The sequence below is a fragment of the Schistocerca piceifrons genome, chromosome 3 (assembly GCF_021461385.2).
Source record: "Schistocerca piceifrons isolate TAMUIC-IGC-003096 chromosome 3, iqSchPice1.1, whole genome shotgun sequence".
Taxonomy (NCBI): domain Eukaryota; kingdom Metazoa; phylum Arthropoda; class Insecta; order Orthoptera; family Acrididae; genus Schistocerca; species Schistocerca piceifrons.
The window spans coordinates 220,130,311-220,152,589 of record NC_060140.1 but is presented as its reverse complement, the minus strand read 5'-3'; the positions used below and the strand labels follow the sequence as shown (position 1 = coordinate 220,152,589).

Here is a 22,279-nt window from a genome sequence, read left to right as displayed (position 1 = left end):
GCTACCAAATGCCAAAATAGGAACTCTGTCCAAATCATTCCAAATTCCTTTCCAGTCACCTGACGGTTGTTTCTCATCAACATTTGTTCAGTACAAGTGTTGTAACTTATAACATACAAACACACAAGACGACACCTCCAGAAGAAGTATATTTAACAAACTCACAGGATAATAGTTCACAACAGATACAATGTATGGCATAGCTACCTGGCAAGAACGGCACAGTACAGTTCTAACTGCCATAATAAATAGCACAGTGTGTGAGAGCAGCAACACAGTTGCTCGGTGGTGATGGATATTTAGAGGGCATGTCACAGGTGGCGCTAGGATACATCTATGCAGCTGCCGTGCAGGGTCGCTAAGCCATGTTGTCTCCTCCTGACTGCCACACTTCACAATAGTGGATGCAGAGTGACTATCACGTATGAGGCAACCATGTGATGATGGTCGACATCGGAGACAATGGCTGGTGGTTCAGACCTTTCTTAAAACTCTGTAGTATGGCATAATGATAAACATTCTAATGAAATTTAGCAGACTGCTGTTATAAATCCATTGTACACAGAATATTGTATGTGAATAGAGAAACCTGTGTCTTGTGCAGCAGAAGCTTTCAAAATACATGCAGATTTAAGGATAGAATGCCCCGATCTTCACAAAGCACTGCACAGGAACAACAACAGAGCCATGTCACCACCACAATTCTCTTCCTAAAGCACTGGCGTGGCACACGTTTACAAGCAACAGTCTAATGAATATCACATGAATAACTCTTTGCGCTACTGCTGACCTCTCGTGGTGATTCCAACAACTTTTCAAACCACCCTCGTACTGTGTGAGAAGGCCCAGAAATTACTCTGAAGTTCAGTGTCAAAAGTTTCAGTGCATCAAATGACTGGCTTTTTTTTCTTTTTTATCATAACCTCTTTCGCTGAAATATATATATAAAATATGGTTATAATAGAGGGAAACATTCCATGTAGGAAAAATATATCTAAAAACAAAGATGATGTGACTTACCAAATGAAAGTGCTGTCAGGTCGACAGACACACAAAGACGAAAGGATGTGGGTTTTAAGGGAGAGGGTAAGGAGTCATTCCAATCCCGGGAGCGGAAAGACTTACCTTAGGGGGAAAAAAGGACAGGTATACACTCGCACACACACTCATATCCATCCGCACATACACAGACACAAGCAGACATTTGTAAAGGCAAAGAGTTTGGGCAGAGATGTCAGTCGAGGTGGAAGTGCAGAGGCAAAGATGTTGTTGAATGACAGGTGAGATATGAGTGGCGGCAACTTGAAATTAGCGGAGATTGAGGCCTGGTGGATAACAGGAAGAGAGGATATATTGAAGAGCAAGTTCCCATCTCCGGAGTTTGGATAGGTTGGTGTTAGTGGGAAGTATCCAGATAACCCAGACGGTGTAACACTGTGGCAAGATGTGCTGGGCATGCACCAAGGCATGTTTAGCCACAGGGTGATCCTCATTACCAACAAACACTGTCTGCCTGTGTCCATTCATTCATGCGAATGGACAGTTTGTTGCTGGTCATTCCCACATAGAATGCGTCACAGTGTAGGCAGGTCAGTTGGTAAATCACGTGGGTGCTTTCACACGTGGCTCTGCCTTTGATCGTGTACACCTTCCGGGTTACAGGACTGGAGTAGGTGGTGGTGGGAGGGTGCATGGGACAGGTTTTACACCGGGGGCGGTTACAAGGGTAGGAGCCAGAGGGTAGGGAATGTGGTTTGGGGATTTCATAGGGATGAACTAAGAGGTTACAAAGGTTAGGTGGACAGCAGAAAGACACTCTTAGTGGAGTGGGGAGGATTTCATGAAGGATGGATCTCATTTCAGGGCAGGATTTGACGAAGTCGTATCCCTGCTGGAGAGCCACATTCAGAGTCTGATCCAGTCCCGGAAAGTATCCTGTCACAAGTGGGGCACTTTTGTGTTTCTTCTGTGGGAGGTTCTGGGTTTGAGAGGATGAGGAAGTGGCTCTGGTTATTTGCTTCTGTACCAGGTCGGGAGGGTAGTTTCGGGATGCGAAAGCTGTTGTCAGGTTGTTGGTGTAATGGTTCAGGGATTCCGGACTGGAGCAGATTCGTTTGCCATGAAGACCTAGGCTGTAGGGAAGGGACCGTTTGATGTGGAATGGGTGGCAGTTGTCATAATGGAGGTACTGTTGCTTGTTGGGGGGTTTGATGTGGACGGATGTGTGAAGCTGGCCATTGGACAGGTGGAGGTCAACATCAAGGAAAGTGGCATGGGATTTGGAGTAGGACCAGGTGAATCTGATGGAACATTCCCATGTGGAATGTTTCCCTCGATTTTTATATATATATATATATATATATATATATATATATATATATATATATATATATATATATAATAGAGGGAAACATTCCACGTGGGAAAAATATATCTAAAAAGAAAGATGATGAAACTTACCAAACAAAAGCGCTTGCAGGTCGACAGACACACAAACAAACACAAACAAACACACAAAATTCTAGCTTTCGCAACCAATGGTTGCCTCGTCAGGAAAGAGGGAAGGAGAAGGAAAGACAAAAGGATATGGGTTTTAAGGGAGAGGGTAAGGAGTCATTCCAATCCCGGGAGCGGAAAGACTTACCTTAGGGGGAAAAAAGGACAGGTATACACTCGCACACACACATATCCATCCACACATACACACTGGTACTAGAAGGTGGAAAGTGGAACACTTTCCACCTTCTAGTACCAGTGTGTATGTGTGGATGGATATGTGTGTGTGTGCGAGTGTATACCTGTCCTTTTTTCCCCCTAAGGTAAGTCTTTCCGCTCCCGGGATTGGAATGACTCCTTACCCTCTCCCTTAAAACCCATATCCTTTTGTCTTTCCTTCTCCTTCCCTCTTTCCTGACGAGGCAACCATTGGTTGCGAAAGCTAGAATTTTGTGTGTATGTTTGTGTTTGTTTGTGTGTCTGTCGACCTGCCAGCGCTTTTGTTTGGTAAGTTTCATCATCTTTCTTTTTAGATATATTTTTCCCACGTGGAATGTTTCCCTCTATTATATTCATATCATTAATTTGAAGCCAACAATCACGTTTGTTATTGTTATCGTTATTGTTATTGTCACTGTTACATTTCGAAGTCTTTTCTGTCGTCTTATTTCCTCCTTCTGTTTTTGCCAGCAGTTTCACTTTCTATTCACCTTCTCCTTTTTTACCGTAATCCAGTATACAATTTTATCCCGTCGATATACACTCAATAATACGTAATAATACGTAAATCACTTCGAAACCATAACCAAAAAAATTTTTTTTTTTTTTTCCGCTTTGCTGCTATAAAGTCCACCGTTTCCAGTCCACAAACAGTTCCTTTTAGCTATTAAACAACCCTTTCGGCAGTTTTAATAACTTTTGCTTTATTTCTATTTCCGTTTTTCTCACATCACCGATCATTTTTAGCCGCCTCCCACAGGTTTTAACGTCATTATTTCTTCATCAAACAATTGTTAGCTTCATTTCCATAATCTGCCACCACCAAACCACTCCTTTTAATACATCCTCACGTAGTTTTTTCGAAATTTTCCCGAATTTCTCCACCCTTTAACGTGTTTTGGCGGCAACACAACCACCTAACCTTTATGCACATCATTATCTACCTACACAAGTTCACCACAGGATCAACATAGCCCAGCCCTAACCAACCCTTTTTCGCCTTTTTTCACACCAGATCTCCATTTGCTTTCTAATTTTACCTTTATCTCTCCCCATATATTTTTTCATATTTATTTTCATTTTCATTTCAGCCTCGTGTTCCACTTTCCACCTTCTAGTACCAGTGTGTATGTGTGGATGGATATGTGTGTGTGTGCGCGCGAGTGTATACCTGTCCTTTTTTCCCCCTAAGGTAAGTCTTTCCGCTCCCGGGATTGGAATGACTCCTTACCCTCTCCCTTAAAACCCATATCCTTTTGTCTTTCCTTCTCCTTCCCTCTTTCCTGACGAGGCAACCATTGGTTGCGAAAGCTAGAATTTTGTGTGTATGTTTGTGTTTGTTTGTGTGTCTATCGACCTGCCAGCGCTTTTGTTTGGTAAGTTTCATCATCTTTCTTTTTAGATATATATATACATATACATATATATACATATACATAGATACATATATACATATATACATATATACATAGATACATATATACATATATACATATACACATATATACATATACACATATATACATATATACATATACACATATATACATATACATATACATATATATACATATACATATACATATATATACATATACATATACATATATATATATATATATATATATATATATATATATAATATAGGGAAACATTCCACGTAGGAAATATATATCTAAAAACAAAGATGATGTGACTTACCAAATGAAAGTGCTGGCAGGTCGACAGACACACAAACAAACACAAACATACACACAAAAGTCAAGCTTTCGCAACAAACTGTTGCCTCATCAGGAAAGAGGGAAGGAGAGGGAAAGACGAAAGGATGTGGGTTTTAAGGGAGAGGGTAAGGAGTCATTCCAATCCCGGGAGCGGAAAGACTTACCTTAGGGGGAAAAAAGGACGGGTATACACTCGCACACACACACACATATCCATCCACACATATACAGACACAAGCAGACAATTTCTTTCAGTTTCATGCAGCTCATACTTCATGTAATGTGGCAGCAGTAAATAGTAATCAATTCTTTCAGTTGACATGGACCTAGACAATAGTTGTTTTTCAGTCAAATTTCTTTGTAGCAATAGCAAAAACTGCATTTAAAGAATTGGAAAGCAATTTCTGCCCCGTCTACAATGCGACCTTTATCACATTATCTGATATCACAGTCACTGAGCCTATGAAAAACAAGCTGGAAAGTATAGCTGTTTGTAATCTTATTTATCAGTTTTACTTTTGTGACATTATGACCTCCAAATACAGAAAGCTTACAATTCAGCGACAGCTGGTGATCAACCACAATGTCTGAGCCAATCATAACATAAAACATTCTGACATGGCGAAGCAGGAAACTCAAAAACAATGAAACATTTTTAAAAGCTGAAGCTATCAGTTCCTCTGGGTGCATAAGGAAGAATATTTGCATGTCAACATTCAGTGATGTGAAAAATATTCTTTTAGAATGGCTTAAGGAATAAGAAGTGATAGCATTTCTGTATGCAGAAACAAGAGAAGCACAGAGAGAGCAGAGAAAGTGAGTCTTTGGATTAGGAATGTGTGAACTATTTGAATAAAATTACATTGCCATGACAGACAGGGTTAAGAGCCTAGAGATATTTTCAACAGGATGAAGTGAGCATTTTTTTATAATTTACTTCTTGCAAAAACATATTCTGTTGAAGTAGAAAAAATCACTGAGATAAAAAAAATGCTGTGTCTAACAGTAACAGGAAAATTTAAAATGCCCAGTTGTCCCAAAAACATCAAATGTTACCTTGTCCTCATAAGTCAAGAGGCCCTTACTTACTAAGGATATAACTGAGGACTGTAATTTTGTGTTCCTTCCTCCGAACTGCAGAAGCATCTGCAGCTTCTGGACCTAATACACACTGACAAAGCCAAATACATAGTAGCAGCAGTCCAGAAATCAATCACGCCCTGAGAGAAAGGAAGTTATGAGATTTCCCATTAAATTAGCTGACCATGTTTGTTGCTGCCTGGAAGAGTGTAGCATGACAGACTTAGGAAGTTGCTTAAAAGAAGGCTAGCTGTGGTACATCATCAGTTGCTGTTGAAGACTACATTGTTCTAGAAGAAAAATACAGTAGAATACAAAACGTTACTGAAAATGTGGCACTTTGATTCTTCTAGTGATAACATCCTGAATTCCAAATCCTAGATGTCTGCAAGTGAGAGGAGTGAAGTGTTTGTGAAGGAATACTGTGAGGCAATAGGTGGTAGTGACGATGATGATGATGACTGATGCTCTGGCACCAAGTTTTGCAGTTGCTGTGGAAGAATTTATACAATTAGTAACTCTCTTTTCCTCTTTTAATATACATGAATCATGGCTAACTAATGCGAACCAACTCGAGTGGCAATTTCTGGCACTCCAAGGTGCTGGAAGGACATAATAAACAACTCTTCGTGACTGATGGACAGAAAGGGGCACATGTTAAAAGTGATTTTGTTTTTGTGTGTGTGTGTGTGTGTGTGTGTGTGTGTGTGTGTGTGTGTGTGTGTGTGTGTGTGTAAAACGGGGGGGGTGTGGGGGGTGGGGGTGGGGGGGGGGGGGAAGAGAGAGAGAGAGAGAGAGAGAGAGAGAGAGAGAGAGAGAGAGAGAGAGAGACTCTGCGAACAGTAGCCATAGTGCTCCACTCTGTGGCAACAGAAAGTCACTTTAAAGTCTATCTCCTACAAAAAACATAATTAAAAAATGAAATTCATTTATGCTACAGCTTTCCAAAGCTGCCATGTCAAAAATATGTTCTTAATTTTAATCAGTCAGAGTTATATTAATTTTTTTAACAAAATTTCCAAAAGTTCCAAATTTATCATTTATTACAATGAAAAGCCTTTTAAAATCCATGAATACTTTTTTTCACTGATTTACAAAATACCACATTCAGCAATGCCTGTTTCTATAGTTCTGTATCACATTGTGTTCGCTCTCTAAAAGTGTCAAGAAACAGCATTCCCTCCATCAATATTTACCTCTTAACAAGAAGTTTGAAGTCCCTTATCTCCTTCCAAAAAGTTCTGAAATTCACATATGGCACAGATCTCTATATTCTGTATTTGCATCTATGTGTACATCTACATACATACTCCACAAGCTGCCATATGGTGCACGGCAAAGAGTATTTTGTGCCACTGCTAGTCATTTCCTTTCCTGTTTCACTTGCAAATAAAGTGAGGGAAAAACAGCTCCATATATGCCTCTGCATGAGCTCTAATTTCTCTTGCCTTTTATCTTTGTGGTGTGAAATTTACGTTGGCAGTAGTAGAATCATTCTGAAGTCAGCTTCAAATGCCAGTTTGTCAACTGAGCTTCAAGAAAATAACGTTGACTTTCCTCCAGTGATTGCCATTTCAACTCAAGAATACTCACATGTTGATCATATCTACTGGTAACATATCAACAGTCCACCTCAAAGTCTTCCTTTAATCTGACCTGATGGGGATCCTAAACACTCAAACCCTCTAGCAGCACTCAAGAACTGGTAGCACTAGTTTTCTATACGCAGTCTCCTCCACAGCGACAACACTACACCTAGATATCTGATCGATGTGACTACGTCAAGTACCAAACTACTGAAACAGTATTCGAACATTATAAGATTGTTTTTCCTACTCATCTGCATCAACTTGCAAGAAATTGTCTAAGTCATCTTGTATTGTCCTATAGTCATTTAACAACACCTTTCTATACACCACAGCACCATCAACAAACAGCCCAAGGTTGCTGCTTGCCCTGCCCATCAGACCATTTGTGTATGTAGAGAACAAAAGCTGTCCTAACGTACATCCTTGGGGCACTCCTGAATAACCTTGTCTTGAACAACACCCACCATTGAGCACAATATACTGGGTTCTATTAATCAAGAAGTCTTCAACCCATTCAAATATCTGGGGATCTGTTCTGTATGTTCATACCTTCATTAACAGACTACAGTGGGGCACTGTGTCAAATGATTTCCATAAATCTAGGAATACGGAAGCTGCCTGTTGCCCTTCATTCATGGTTCGCAGAATATCATGTGAGAAAAGTGCAAGTCAAGTTTCACACCAGCAATGCTTTCTCAATCTGTGCCGATTTGTGGACAGCAGCTTTTCAGCCCCAAGGAAATTTATTATATTTGAAATGAGAATACATTCAAGAATTCTGCAGCCAACCAATGTTAAGGATATTGGTCTGTAATTTTGCAGGTCAGTTTTTTTTTTACCCTTCTTATATACAGGAGTCATCTATTTTTTACAGTTGCTTGGGACTTTACACTTGGCAAGAAATTCACGATAAATGCTAGGTAAATAAGGTGTCAATGCTGCAGTGTATTCTCTGTAGAACCAAATTGGGATTCCATCTAGACCTGGCGACTTGTTTGTTTTCAACTCTTTCAGTTGCTTCGCAGCACCAGGGATACCTACTACCTCCAAACAGGAGTCTGTGTGACAAACACTAGTATGTTTGTATGACTCTTCTGCACAAATGATTTGTTGAACAGAAAATTTAAAACTTTGGCTTTTGTTTTGCTGTCTTCTATTGCCATAACAGACAGATGAACGACTGACTGGGTAGATGCCTTTGACACACTTAGCAACTTTACATAGGACCGGCGTTGTCTTGGTTTCTTGGCAAGATCTTTTGCTAAGGTATGATGGTGGTCGTAGTTGTATGCTTCATGCATCAATATTTCAACAGGTGCGCAAATGTCTAATAACTTTCCCCAGTCGTCAACTGAGTGTTCTTTTTTGAACAGAAAATGCAACTGTCTCTGCTTCCTCGGCATTTTCCAAATTTTGTGATTAAACCATAGTGTGTCTTTTCCATCATTAATCCACTTACTTGGCACATACATATGCAGAATGAAGTTTACAATCCAATTAAACTTTGCCCTGAATTCTTCTACATCCATTGTTGTTGTTGTTGTTGTTGTTGTTGTTGTCGTCTTCAGTCCTGAGACTGGTTTGATGCAGCTCTCCATGCTACTCTATCCTGTGCAAGCTTCTTCATCTCCCAGTACCTACTGCAACCTACATCCTTCTGAATCTGCTTAGTGTATTGATCTCTTGGTCTCCCTCTACGATTTTTACCCTCCACGCTGCCCTCCAATGCTAAATTTGTGATCCCTTGATGCCTCAGAACATGTCTTACCAACAGGTCCCTTCTTCTCGTCAAGTTGTGCCACAAACAACTGTTCTCCCCAATCCTATTCAGTACCTCCTCATTAGTTACGTGATCTACCCACCTTATCTTCAGCATTCTTCTGTAGCACCACATTTCGAAAGCTTCTATTCTCTTCTCGTCCAAACTAGTTATCGTCCATGTTTCACTTCCATACATGGCTACACTCCATACAAGTACTTTCAGAAATGATTTCCTGACACTTAAATCTATACTCGATGTTAACAAATTTCTCTTCTTCAGAAACGCTTTCCTTGCCATTGCCAGTCTACATTTTATATCCTCTCTACTTCGACCATCATCAGTTATTTTACTCCCTAAATAGCAAAACTCCTTTACTTCTTTAAGTGTCTCATTTCCTAATCTAATTTCCTCAGCATCACCAGATTTAATTTGACTACATTCCATTATCCTCGTTTTGCTTTTGTTGATGTTCATCTTATATCCTCCTTTCAAGACACTGTCCATTCCGTTCAACTGCTCTTCCAAGTCCTTTGCTGCCTCTGACAGAATTACAATGTCATCGGCAAACCTCAAAGTTTTTACTTCTTCTCCATGAATTTTATTACCTATTCCGAATTTTTCTTTTGTTTCCTTTACTGCTTGCTCAATATACAGATTGAATAACATCGGGGAGAGGCTACAACCCTGTTTCACTCCTTTCCCAACCACTGCTTCCCTTTCATGCCCCTCGACTCTTATAACTGCCATCTGGTTTCTGTACAAGTTGTAAATAGCCTTCTGCTCCCTGTATTTTAACATCCATCATACTGCAACTAAATGATATCCGTTCACTGTCTAAATGGGATGCTGACAACTATGGTTTGTTGAACTAGCCACACAAGACAATTTTCCAAAAACTGCATTCGAAATTACTTCACAAGACTGCCTATCAATAGCACCTGCAATGAACGAACACACACACACACACACACACACACACACACACACACCCCTCTACTCGATAGGTTAAAGTCTCATCCAACTAACATTGTACATTCTGGGTATTTCCACGGGACTGAGCACTGATTTTCTTTGAATGAATCTAAAACTGTCACAGCAGAATTGGGTGGCTGATAAAAATATGTGACAAATTGTGTTCACCTACACCTGTTACAAGTAATCAGATAACTTCAGTCAGACTTAATTTTGACCTCGACAAACAATATTTTTTGTGAAATTCAATTACCTTCCCCCCCCCTCCCCCGCCCCCCCCCCCCTCCTGTGGCACCTAATCTGTCTTTCAGATATACACTACATGCCTCGCTAAATATTTCACATCTTTCAGGTCTTTGGATTTCAGTCAGTTAGCTCTAGGTTCCCAGAATAATTTGAGCATAACAACTTTCCTGGAAGCGTGTGAAATCAGGAACTTTGTTACAAGTATTTCGGCAATTTACTGTTAAAATTTTGAAGGTCTGTATGTCTTTATAGAGTGGTCCGACTTCACTCTCTGATTATCGACTGGGGAGCATTCACGAGAATACCTCAAACGATCACCTTGGCTTAAAAACCACTACTCTAGTAGATGCTTCCTTTGTGTGGTTCACCCCTTACCTATCAAGGGAAGCCCTATAATTCCTGAATCCATAACACAGGTCCAGAAATCTGTAACCAGAATCAGCACAGAAATGATGGATCCTTTGGTTGAGACACTCCACTCGACTTCAAAACAAAGGACCCGACCAATTCTGAGAACAATGTCACAAATTGCATGGTGGTCTTGCATACTGCAAGTGAGGCCAGCAGTCTCCACCACCTTTGTCAGCTACCTATACGAGTTGGTGGACCTACATCTTCGCAGACAACTGTATCCTGCACGTTCGATAGCCACAGAGAGGGCCACCTCCACACCTCAAATTAGGCCCCTCAGCAGACATACCAAGTGCACAATGGATTTCTTTGTGGTTCTGGGAACATTTCCGTAAGGGGCTCTATAATACTACAAACACTTGAGCTTTTGGTAACCAGCAAAACCGTTTCTGTGTGTATCTGCTCAGACCCTGCTGAGGGAGAACCACGTGTACACTCACAGTGTGAATGACAGAGGCCAGAAGCCTGCCTGCAGTCTGTCTGAACACTTCAAAAATCTGTTACTTTTAATAACAGCAAGGGTTATGTTTTTCTTTGGAACAGGCAATATGTTTGCATCTAAAAGGTTTCCTACTTCAGAACTGATAGGTGCAATATTTGCAATATTTTGCGCAGCATAAGCAGTAACACAGTGGTAGGCTCCAATGCTAGGCTCCCACTGCTGTATCGGTGGTGAGAGCACTCTAGACTGCTAGCCATCACAACACTAACTACTTCAGTTGAGGAAACATTAATGCACAGATGAGGGCAGTTTCTAAAAAAGCTCAGATGCAAATATGGGTGCAGCAGGGGACCTTATGCATCGAAACACAAGATTATTTCCTCTAAACATTGTTAATTTTCTGCCTGCTAATAGCACAAACCACCTGCATCCTCTGAACTTGGGCATTATTCAGTCATTCATTCATTCATTCATTCATTCATTCATATTATTGTACTACACAAAGTAACTTATGCAGAGGTCTAATTCATTCCTTGAGATAATGAAACTGAGCATTTTGGAGGGTGGCAGTTTAAGAAAAAAAGTCTCTGGTACCCAGAAATTCATTAAAAAGGGGTTTTACTGTAGCTGTGGAAAACTTAAGTGCTACAATTTGAAAATTTTCATGTTTCATCAATTATGGAATTATTGTATTCAGAATTAAGTTACACTGCCACAGTGGCACAAGAAAACACACATGCATGCACAAGAAAAGATGCATGTTTATGCTACAGAAACCAGAGATAACTGCTTAAGAGTCCAAAGCATCATTGTGCATAATTTTTTTGATATATAAATGTGTGACTTACACTGCACTATTTCTGTTGTATATTCTTTTACCCGATAAATGATAAGTACATTTACAAACGAATAACCAATTTTAAATACATCATTAATAAATCCATTTATTATTTTCTTAACTTACGCGTAAGTTAATACTTATTTAATTTATTTAATTCAATTATTTGAAGGGCTTTATCTCTGTCAAGGATATGCCCCTTACCACCAACACCACCACTACATGACAAATTATTTTAATTTCTAGCTACAAATGTGCATTCATTCTCCTGTTTAACATCTTATGTGCAAGATACAATGATCAACACACACAAAATGAAATGCAACAGTAATATGGCATGGTGTCAGATTACACTAACCTTTATAACGTCTAAATGTTGATCAGCTGGGGAAAGAACGATGTGTACATCATATCTGTCCATAAGTTCACGAACATCACGGCCTTTGGTTCCAATGATCGATCGATGGAAGTCAAAGGGCATGTCCACCTGCACACACAAAGTTACAATTATGCAGTAAGAGAAGAAAGGAATGTTTAACTGCTCTTTAAAGTCAATATTTTCCTTTTTTTAAAGTGCCACAGTAAAAAACATGTAAAAAGGCATTATGTTGCATATGGGGAAGATCCTCAAGTAGAGTTCTAATTTTCCTACATTCCACAATGGCCCTTTGAAAATGAATTCCAATGAATGTCAGTAAAATCTGTGTTTCAAGCTTCTTTCTACTTATGCTGTTTACATGTCCACTCAAAATTTGTATCAACTGTTTCAACACATGTATCAAATAGAATATGAGTAGAAGGCAGCATGTGAAATTAATTTTGAGAGAGAACATTATTGACCAATCTTTGGTTGGTCAACAATAGATAAAAATTAGAAGACAGCTACACCTACCTCAATAGTAACAGGAACCAAGTCAAGTAAAGCCTGTTTTGCTGCTTCACAGTTTTCCTTTTTTCCTGTTATGAGTATGACATCACATTTACGAACTGGAGTTTCCTCCACTTCTCCATTCTGCTGACCATTGTAGCCGATGTATTCCTCTGAAATATTCAGCAGACAAATATGTCAAAAATTAAAAGTTTGCAAAACACAATCCAAGCACGATATTATCATGTTTTAACTTCACTGTCCTTCCGTCCAAGTTAAATATACTAAAAATCCTTGATAGTGCAAAAACTAAAATTCTCCAAATTAACAACAACAACGGAAACATACAAAAGCAACATCTATACATTGATAGAACTAAATGGAATGGAAGAAAAAATTGGATAATGGAGATAAGGAACACAAGCAAAATAGGAGATTTCTACGATGCTTTCATATTACATTAATTACGATGTAACAGACGATTTACACCATAAACACTGATTATTTTTGCACAATTGACAGCCTACAATGGCAATCTTGCAATGTTTTTACAGCCTGAAATAAGAAATTTTAAATTTAACAGTCCAATAATCTTCCATTTCATACCACTGATGTTATCCAAGAAAAATAATCAATAATTGCATCTTTTAACTCCTGTTGAATGTCTGGTGGCTTTAGTTTTGAAAAGTTGGTATTTTGTTAAGCTTGACCATATCCAGTGAACAAGAAGAGTTGTTAACCCACACACTGTGTTTATGAGTACCCTGTGACCATCCTTTAAATTTTATATACAAAAATTGTTAGAGGATTTAAGGAATATTTTGAAAAAAATAATGCATGCTTAAGTCTGGGAAGACTTTTCTTAAACTTTGCATTCATGCAAAACTATGTGAAACTTGTGCACTTCTGCAAAACTGTGTGAAATTTACATCATGAATTAACATTTGTTATGAATAAAAACATAGTTTTAATCACCAAATGAACAGCAGTTATGATAGAATTAATGGTATTATCAGAAATGGATGGATGGCATGTTTCAAGATACTATGGAATGTGAGAAGCCAGTTTTTGTTTTCTCACACATGACAAAGGTATAGCCTTTGCAGTTAGGGCATTTGCATGTTGTTCTCTTCTAATTCTACACTGACCAGGGATTAAAGGGATCTAATACTATATCCCCCCCCTGAACCATGGACCTTGCCATTGGTGGGGAGGCTTGGGTACCTCAGCGATACAGGTGGCTGTACCGTAGGTGCAAGCACAACGGAGGGGTATCTGTTGAGAGGCCAGACAAACGTGTGGTTCCTGAAGAGGGGCAGCAGCCTTTTCAGTAGTTGCAGGGGCAACAGTCTGGTTGATTGACTGATCTGGCCTTGTAACACTAACCAAAATAGCCTCGCTGTGCTGGTACTGCGAATGACTGGAAGCAAGGGGAAACTACAGCCATAATTTTTCCCGAGGGCATGCAGCTCTACTGTATGGTTAAATGTTGACGACGTCCTCTTGGGTAAAATATTCCGGATGTAAAATAGTCCCCCATTCGAATCTCCGGGCGGGGACTAATCAAGAGGACATCGTTATCACGAGAAAGAAAACTGGCGCTCTACGGATCGGAGTGTGGAATGTCAGATCCCTTAATCGGGCAGGTAGGTTAGAACATTTAAAAATGGAAATGGATAGGTTAAAGTTAGATATAGTGGGAATTAGTGAAGTTCGGTGGCAGGAGGAAGAAGACGTCTGGTCAGGTGAATACAGGGTTATAAATACAAAATCAAATAGGGGTAATGCAGGAGTAGGTTTAATAATGAATAAAAAAAACAGGAGTGTGGGTAAGCTACTACAAACAGCATAGTGAACGCATTATTGTAACCAAGATAGACACGAAGCCCATGCCTACTACAGTAGTACAAGTTTCTATACCAACTAGCTCTGCAGATGAAGAAATTGATGAAATGTATGATGAGATAAAAGAAATTATTCAGGTACTGAAGGGAGACGAAAATTTAATAGTCATGGGTGAATGGAATTATAAAGTAGGAAAAGGGAGAGAAGGAAACATAGTAGGTGAATATGGATGGGTTATGAACTGTAGATTAAAACTGAAGAAACTGCAAAAAGGTGGGAATTTAAGAAGATGGGACCTGGATAAACTGACTAAACCAGAGGTAGTACCGAGTTTCAGGGAGAGCATAATGGAACAATTGACAGGAATGGGGGAAAGAAATACAGTAGAAGAAGAATGGGTAGTTTTGAGGGATGAAGTAGTGAAGGCAGCAGAGGATCAAGCAGGTAAAAAGATGAGGGCTAATGGAAATCCTTGGGTGACAGAAGAAATATTGAATGTAACTGATGAGAGGAGAAAATATAAAAATGCAGTAAATGAAGCAGGCAAGAAGGAATACAAACGTCTCAAAAATGAGATCGACAGGAAGTGCAAAATGGCTAAGCAGGGATGGCTAGAGGACAAATGTAAAGATGTAGCTGCTTATCTCACGAGGGGTAAGATGTATACTCCCTACAGGACAATTAAAGAGACCTTTGGAGAAAAGAGAACCACTTGTATGAATATCAAGAGCTCAGATGGAAACCCAGTTCTAAGCAAAGAAGGAAAAGCAGAAAGGTGGAAGGAGTATACAGAGTGACTATACAAGGGCAATGTTCTTGAGGACAATATTATGGAAATGGAAGAGGATGTAGATGAAGATGAAATGGGACATACGATACTGCGTGAAGAGTCTGACAGAGCACTGAAAGACCTAAGTTGAAACAAGGCCCCAGGAGTAGACAACATTCCATTAGAGCTACTGATGGCCTTGGGAGAGCCAGTCCTGACAAAACTCTACCATCTGGTGAGCAAGATGTATGAGACAGGAGAAATTCCCTCAGACTTCAAGGAGAATATAATAATTCCAATCCCAAAGAAAGCAGGTGTTGACAGATGTGAAAATTACCTATCAGTTTAATAAGCCACGGCTACAAAATATTAACACGAATTCTTTACAGACGAATGGAAAAACTGGTAGAAGCCAACCTCGAGGAAGATCAGTTTGGATTCTGTAGAAATGTTGGAACATATGAGGCAATACTGACCTTACGACTTATCTTCGAAGAAAGATTAAGGAAAGGCAAACCTACGTTTCTAGCATTTGTAGACTTAGAAAAAGCTTTTGACAATGTTGACTGGAATACTCTCCTTCAAATTCTAAAGGAGGCAGGGGTCAAACACAGGGAGCGAAAGGCTATTAACAATTTGTACAGAAACCAGATGGCAGTTATAAGAGTCGAGGGGCATGAACGGGAAGCAGTGGTTGGGAAAGGAGTGAGACAGGGATGTAGCCTCTCCTCGATGTTATTCAATCTTTATATTGAGCAAGCAGTGAAGGAAACAAAAGAAAAATTTGGAGTAGGTATTAAAATCCATGGAGAAGAAATAAAAACTTTGAGGTTCGCCGATGACATTGTAATTCTGTCAGAGACAGCAAAGGACTTGGAAGAGCAGTTGAATGGGATGGACAGTGTCTTGAAAGGAGGATATAAGATGAACAACAACAAAAGCAAAACGAGGATAATGGAATGTAGTCGAATTAAGTTAGGTGATGCTGAGGGAATTAGATTAGGAAATGAGACACTTAAAGTGGTAAAGAAGTTTTGCTATTTGGGGAGCAAAATAACTGATGATAGTCGAAGTAGAGAGGATATAAAATGTAGGCTGGCAATGGCAAGAAAAGGGTTTCTGAAGAAGAGAAATTTGTTAACAACGAGTATAGATTTAAGTGTCAGGAAGTCATTTCTGAAAGTATTTGTATTGAATGTAGCGATGTATGGAAGTGAAACATGGACAATAAATAGTTTGGACAAGAAGAGAATAGAAGCTTTTGAAATGCTGAAGATTAGATGGGTAGATCACGTAACTAATGAGGTGGTATTGAATAGAATTGGGGAGAAGAGGAGTTTGTGGCACAACTGGACTAGAAGAAGAGACCGGTTGGTAGGACATGTTCTGAGGCATCAAGGAATCACAAATTTAGCATTGGAGGGCAGCGTGGAGGGTAAAAATCATAGAGGGAGACCAAGAGATGAATACACTAAGCAGATTCAGAAGGATGTAGGTTGCAGTAGGTACTGGGAGATTAAGCTTGCATAGGATAGAGTAGCATGGAGAGCAGCATCAAACAAGTCTCAAGACTGAAGACCACAACAACAACAACAACAACAACAACAACACTATATCCTTTGGAAGTTACAATGTTCCCTTTCATTTAAGCCTTTTGTTCCCGCACCAATCTGGCAAAGAGCTTGAGCCAATTCAGTTCTAAGCTACTTCTGGTTCATTGGCATGTCTGAAGTAGTTCTTTCAGTGAGTATCCTCCTGCAGAAAATCCGCAAACTACTTACATTAATCAGACGGAAAAACAAATGTAAATACCAATGTTGTACCTAATCTTTATATGACATCTGTCAATGTTGCTATCTAATAAATCTACATTTCCCATATGAGAGTTGTAAACAGAAACAATAGGAGGACATGGTACTAATCTGTTTTCTCCTGTTTCTATCAAACCTTTTCACTCCATATTTTGGTAGCTCACTGACAAAAGTAGAGAGAGAACAGAAAATAGTATTGTCTTTATGCAAAATGGACAAAATGTCCACTTTGTCAACAGTAGTAATGTATTTCTCAAAATGTCCACACATTACTTTCTTCAACTCCTCTTCGTTTTGAAATTTACTGTTTGGTATTCCATTTGTAGTAAACCAAACGAACTATGTTTTGACCCTCAGTCATGAAAAGAGCAATGGAGCAATGCGCAAACATTAAATTTTATTTCAAAGTGGGTGAGTATGCCACAGAGACTTGCATTCATTCAAGACGATATACTTCCAAGAGCGTCAATGACAGTTCAAGTTGAAATGCTTCGAAATGATCGTTGTGCATAAATCAGGAGCTCACTGGAGGAGCTCACTAGAATTCCTATAAAGCAACTGTGTATTGCACTGTAGTTGAAAATTTGGGGAAAAAGAAGCTCTGTTGTCGCTTCGTGCCCCACTCACTCACGGACAATCAAAAACATTGCAGCGTGGAACACTGCAGAGAAATGAAACAGTCACCCAATGGGGACCCAGACCTCTTGTCATGCATCGTAAAAGGTGATGAAATGTGATGTTTTCAGTACAAGCCACTAACAAACCACCAGAGCTCAATATGGAAAGGTCCAGAATCTCAAGAACTGTAAAAAGCACAAATGCAGGAAAGTCATGTTAAGACACTGCTCACAGTTTTCTTTGATTCCAAAGGAATTCACCCCAGAAGGTCAGATGGTGAATGTACATTATTATTCGAGTGTTGTAACTCATTTATGGACGAGGACTGTTCAGGTGAGATTCAAATACCGTAACCAAGAAGCATGCTGTTTGTTGTACGACAATGCTCTGGTGCACAAAAGCAAGATTGTACGCCATTTCTTGGCTCAAAAAAGTATCACTGCACTTGACCACCCTCCTTATTCCCAGATTTGGCTCCATGTGACCTCTGGTATGAGTAGCCCCTCTAGTAGTCTCAGGCTCACTATCATTATCTGCAGATTCCAGATCATTTAGTTTTAGTAGGATATTCATCAAAATCTAAGCCATCTTCACTGTCAGACAGACATTGTAGGGCTTTTAAGTTCTTCATAAGACATCACTTTGCATCACCCTTTTTCAAAACACGAGTAACTTCAGTACAAAACTCTTAACTAGCATTAGAAACTACAACAAATCAGAATGAAAGAAACACTAATCTGTCACCATTTGAGTGTGGATAGGAGCAGTACTATGCGCTATTACACACATACAAACAAAATTTATTTGTTTAGTACTTGTGCATTTATTAGCAGAAACACAAGCTGAACTGAGCAGTATATTCTCCAAAGATTATAGAAGCACTATATATTTTTTACATTCACATATTCCTGCTTACAACTATCAACAACACCAACAAAGAAAAGATCAGTGTGTGCCAGACTGACAGTGCTACACAGTGTAGCATCATATGCTCAGCACTCACTCTAATGGTAGATTCTTTTTAACTATGTTCATAAACCAACATTGTCCATCTGCAAGGCACTTTCCAGTGCTAAACTTCAAGAACAATGATGAAATTAGAATCAAACCCTTGCTTTGAACATCTGCAATGCAGCACAGTGAAGAGTTAAGATCAACTGCAACCTTTCTACCTTGTAATATAAGAAATTTCCAAGGAAAGGTGTGGGGGAAAGGACAGTGGCCAGGAGTGCGACACAAAACTAGATACTTTGATTAGACAACCAACATTGGTATTTTTACAAGTCTGTACATTTAATCTGTAATTCCCATAAAAAAATATTGCTAATACTTTGCTCCCTCCTGTTATATACATGAAATTAGTGTGAAGCTCATACCACATTCCAACATTGCATTTAAATAAAACAGAAAAACATTTTTTCTCAAAAACTAGTACATTGTGTGCCATAATATGACTAATCAACAGTAGGGAGGAAACACAACATCAGGAACCAATCCATGAAACTGCACATGCTCCGTACAGTACTTAAAAAAAATAATGATCATCACAATTCTAGTCACTGGTTGGATGTCTACTGCACAAAAAATTTTTTGTTTCCCTCAAAATGGAGAAAAAGAGACAGCAGCACTCATTTCTGGGACATCCAACAGGACAACAACATCTGAGGAGGAGGACGAGGAAATTAATGCTTAATGTCCTGTCGGCAACAAGGTCATTAGAGACAGAGAACAAGCTCGGATTAGGGAAGGATGGAGAAGGATAATGAACCAACCCAGCATCTGCCTTAAGCAATTTAGGGAAATCATGGGGAAGCTAAATCAGGATCACTGGACAGGGGTTTGAATAGTTGTCCTCCCGAATGAGAGTCCAGTGTGCTAACCACTATGCTCCCCCATTCAACCAACGTTTGAGACCTGCAGTATGCAAGAGATGAGGAATATAAGATTACTGGTTCATACACTGGGAAAGGAAATTGATCTTGGCAAACAAACCATGGGTATTTTCATCAGGATTTAGTTGCTTCCCTCACATTCCACATACATCCTGGACAGCCAAATAAATATGCAGACAATGCTGTGACAATACATGCTTTATTCTAAATACATTGTTCACTCTAAGAAAATGGAATTCCAGTTCCATGATTGAAGATGTTGGTAACTGCGCTCTAACTACTTGAAAAATTCGCATTTGCAATAAATGGAAATATTATGAGGGCCATCCAGAAAGTAGATTTGAAAGTATAGATAAAAATGTTTTATTCATTTGAAAGTGACACTTAAATACTACTTTTCAACATAGTGACCACACAAATTTAGGCACTTACAATAACAGTGAACAAGCTTTGAATTTCCACTGTTATAAAATTTTGCCACCTGAGGCTTCTACCAGTTGGTCACACCCTCCCACAGTTCCATGTGATTGTCAAAACACTGTGTTGTGCGCCAGGTCTTTGAACAAATCGTGACCCACAATGCTTGGTCATCCACATCGCTCTTCATCGTTAACTTCAGTTCAGCCACTTTTACACCTATTGCACCATTTGCACATTTCACCTTCAGTGATTATGTTCTTTCTGTATACTTCACACAGTTGCTAATAAATTTGAGTCAGTTTATGGTTTCTTGCCAACAAAAACCTGGTTAATGACTGCAGTTCACAACTCACAGGAGTTTCAATTCAAGCACACATTTAAAACTTTTACAGTGAAATAATGGGAAATGACATGAATTTCACACTAGCAAGGCTGATGTCAACTGAACTGACATACACTCAAGACAACAATATGACCACACCAACCCTGGACATTGTTGTTGCAGGCAAAAACATAATCACTTTCTTGATAGCCCTCACAGATGCAAATTTTGTCTCAAAATGTGAAAACATGAAATTACCTAACAAATGCTACTTCATACTAAACTTTATCCAAATGGACCATGTTACCAGAGATTGTCTGAAATAGCTTGATTTTCTGCATACAAATATCGAACACACTGCAGGAGAAAAAAAAAATTAGTGCACCCTTTTAGAGTCTCCCAATTAACTTGATATTTATTGTTGCAATGGTGCATATGCAGTACATGAAATGATTACATTTACAGATCAATAATACATGCGGGGTACCACGTATCGACCCATGCTGAAATGCCCATATTTGGTGGTGTAGCCTCCACGGGCAGCAATGCAGGTGCCAATTCTGGTATCCAGTCAATCTTATAGACAGTGACTAGTGTCCTGGGATACATTATTTCATGTCTGCTCGACCTGTTCATGTAGTTCTGTAAGAATTGCTGGTTGATGATTAGCACGAGTCACTTATCATGCCATCATATCCCACCTATGCTCAAATGGAGACAAGTCCGGAGATTATACCGGCCAGGGAAGTTGCTGCACATCTTGCGGAGCACATTGAGTTTCACAGGCAGTGGGTGAGCATTATTCTGTTGGAACAACACATTACCTTTGCAAGAATGGCAAAGGAATGAGTCTAACAACGTTCTGGACATATCAAGTGCTGGTTAGCATTCCCTCCTGGAATATCAAATGTTAATGAGATTTGGCACCCCAGCCCATGAGGCCTGAGGTGTGGCCAGTGTGTCCTGGATGAAAGCACACTATGAGGCAGCATTAAGTAGATCCACATCGTACATGCAAACTATTATCACTTGTGTGCAAGAAAATCTGCTTTCACCGCTGAGGACCAAGGCGTGCCATTCCATCTTCCAAGTGACCCTCCGATGGCACCACTTGAACCCACGAGTGGAAGGCTGGCTAGAGGTGTATGTGCCCGTAGTACCACTGCTAATAACCAGTTTGCAACAGCTTGTGTTGACACATTGACTCTGAAACCCTCTTATCTGTGCTGTGGTAGCAGCACAATCTGCCACTGCTGCCCTCACAATAAGACAATCCCGGTGGTCATCTGTGCTGCATGGACATCCTGAATCTCATCTACAGGTGTGACAATGTTCATATGACCACTGATACCACAATCGATACACAAGTGACAAGCGCATACAACTTGCATGGCAATTGTCCGAAAGGACCCTTACATACCAGTTAGGCCACCATTTGACCCCTTTCACACTCATTCAGTTGGAAGTAGAAAGCACGTATGTGTCTCAGTGGCGTTGTTGCCTGCTTGCTTCATATTTTTGCACGACACTGAGCTTTCTGGCTGTGAGCATTCCCTATTAAAGGGTAGACACAGATGGCATTCTGGCAGTCATACCAGATTGCTATCTGTAGGTGGACAACATTGAAACCATTATCAGTACATCTACTATCCGCTAGGTGGCATGTCCAGTCATCGAATCAAAACTGAGGTTGTATTTTCAGATGTACTAAAATATTTCCAGCAGTATGTAACCCATTTCCAGTTACTTGTACTGCACACCATATGGCAAAGGCTAATTTGGGGAGAGAATATGCTTAGGAACATGTCTGCAAAATATAAATGCAATGATGTATAAGTGCACTTTATGCTCTGGCACCATACCAGTTGGGGGCAGATGACTCATCTGTATAAGATAGACACCACGTAATGCAGTGTAGGATTCTGCTGTGGAGCCTTGCATCCTAAAACAAGAACATA

General features: G+C 39.7%; 1 protein-coding gene across 1 annotated transcript in view; it reads right to left on the bottom strand.

Annotated features, from left to right (window-relative positions):
- Positions 1-22,279, bottom strand: part of LOC124790116 (vigilin) — an 83,275-nt gene that overhangs the window by 21,778 nt on the left and 39,218 nt on the right. Inside the window, exons 16-17 of the mRNA XM_047257687.1 lie at positions 12,669-12,817; positions 12,135-12,263 (exon numbers count right to left, since the gene is read on the bottom strand). Of these exons, the coding sequence (XP_047113643.1) occupies positions 12,135-12,263; positions 12,669-12,817 (278 nt within the window). The remainder of the gene's footprint in view (positions 1-12,134; positions 12,264-12,668; positions 12,818-22,279) is intronic.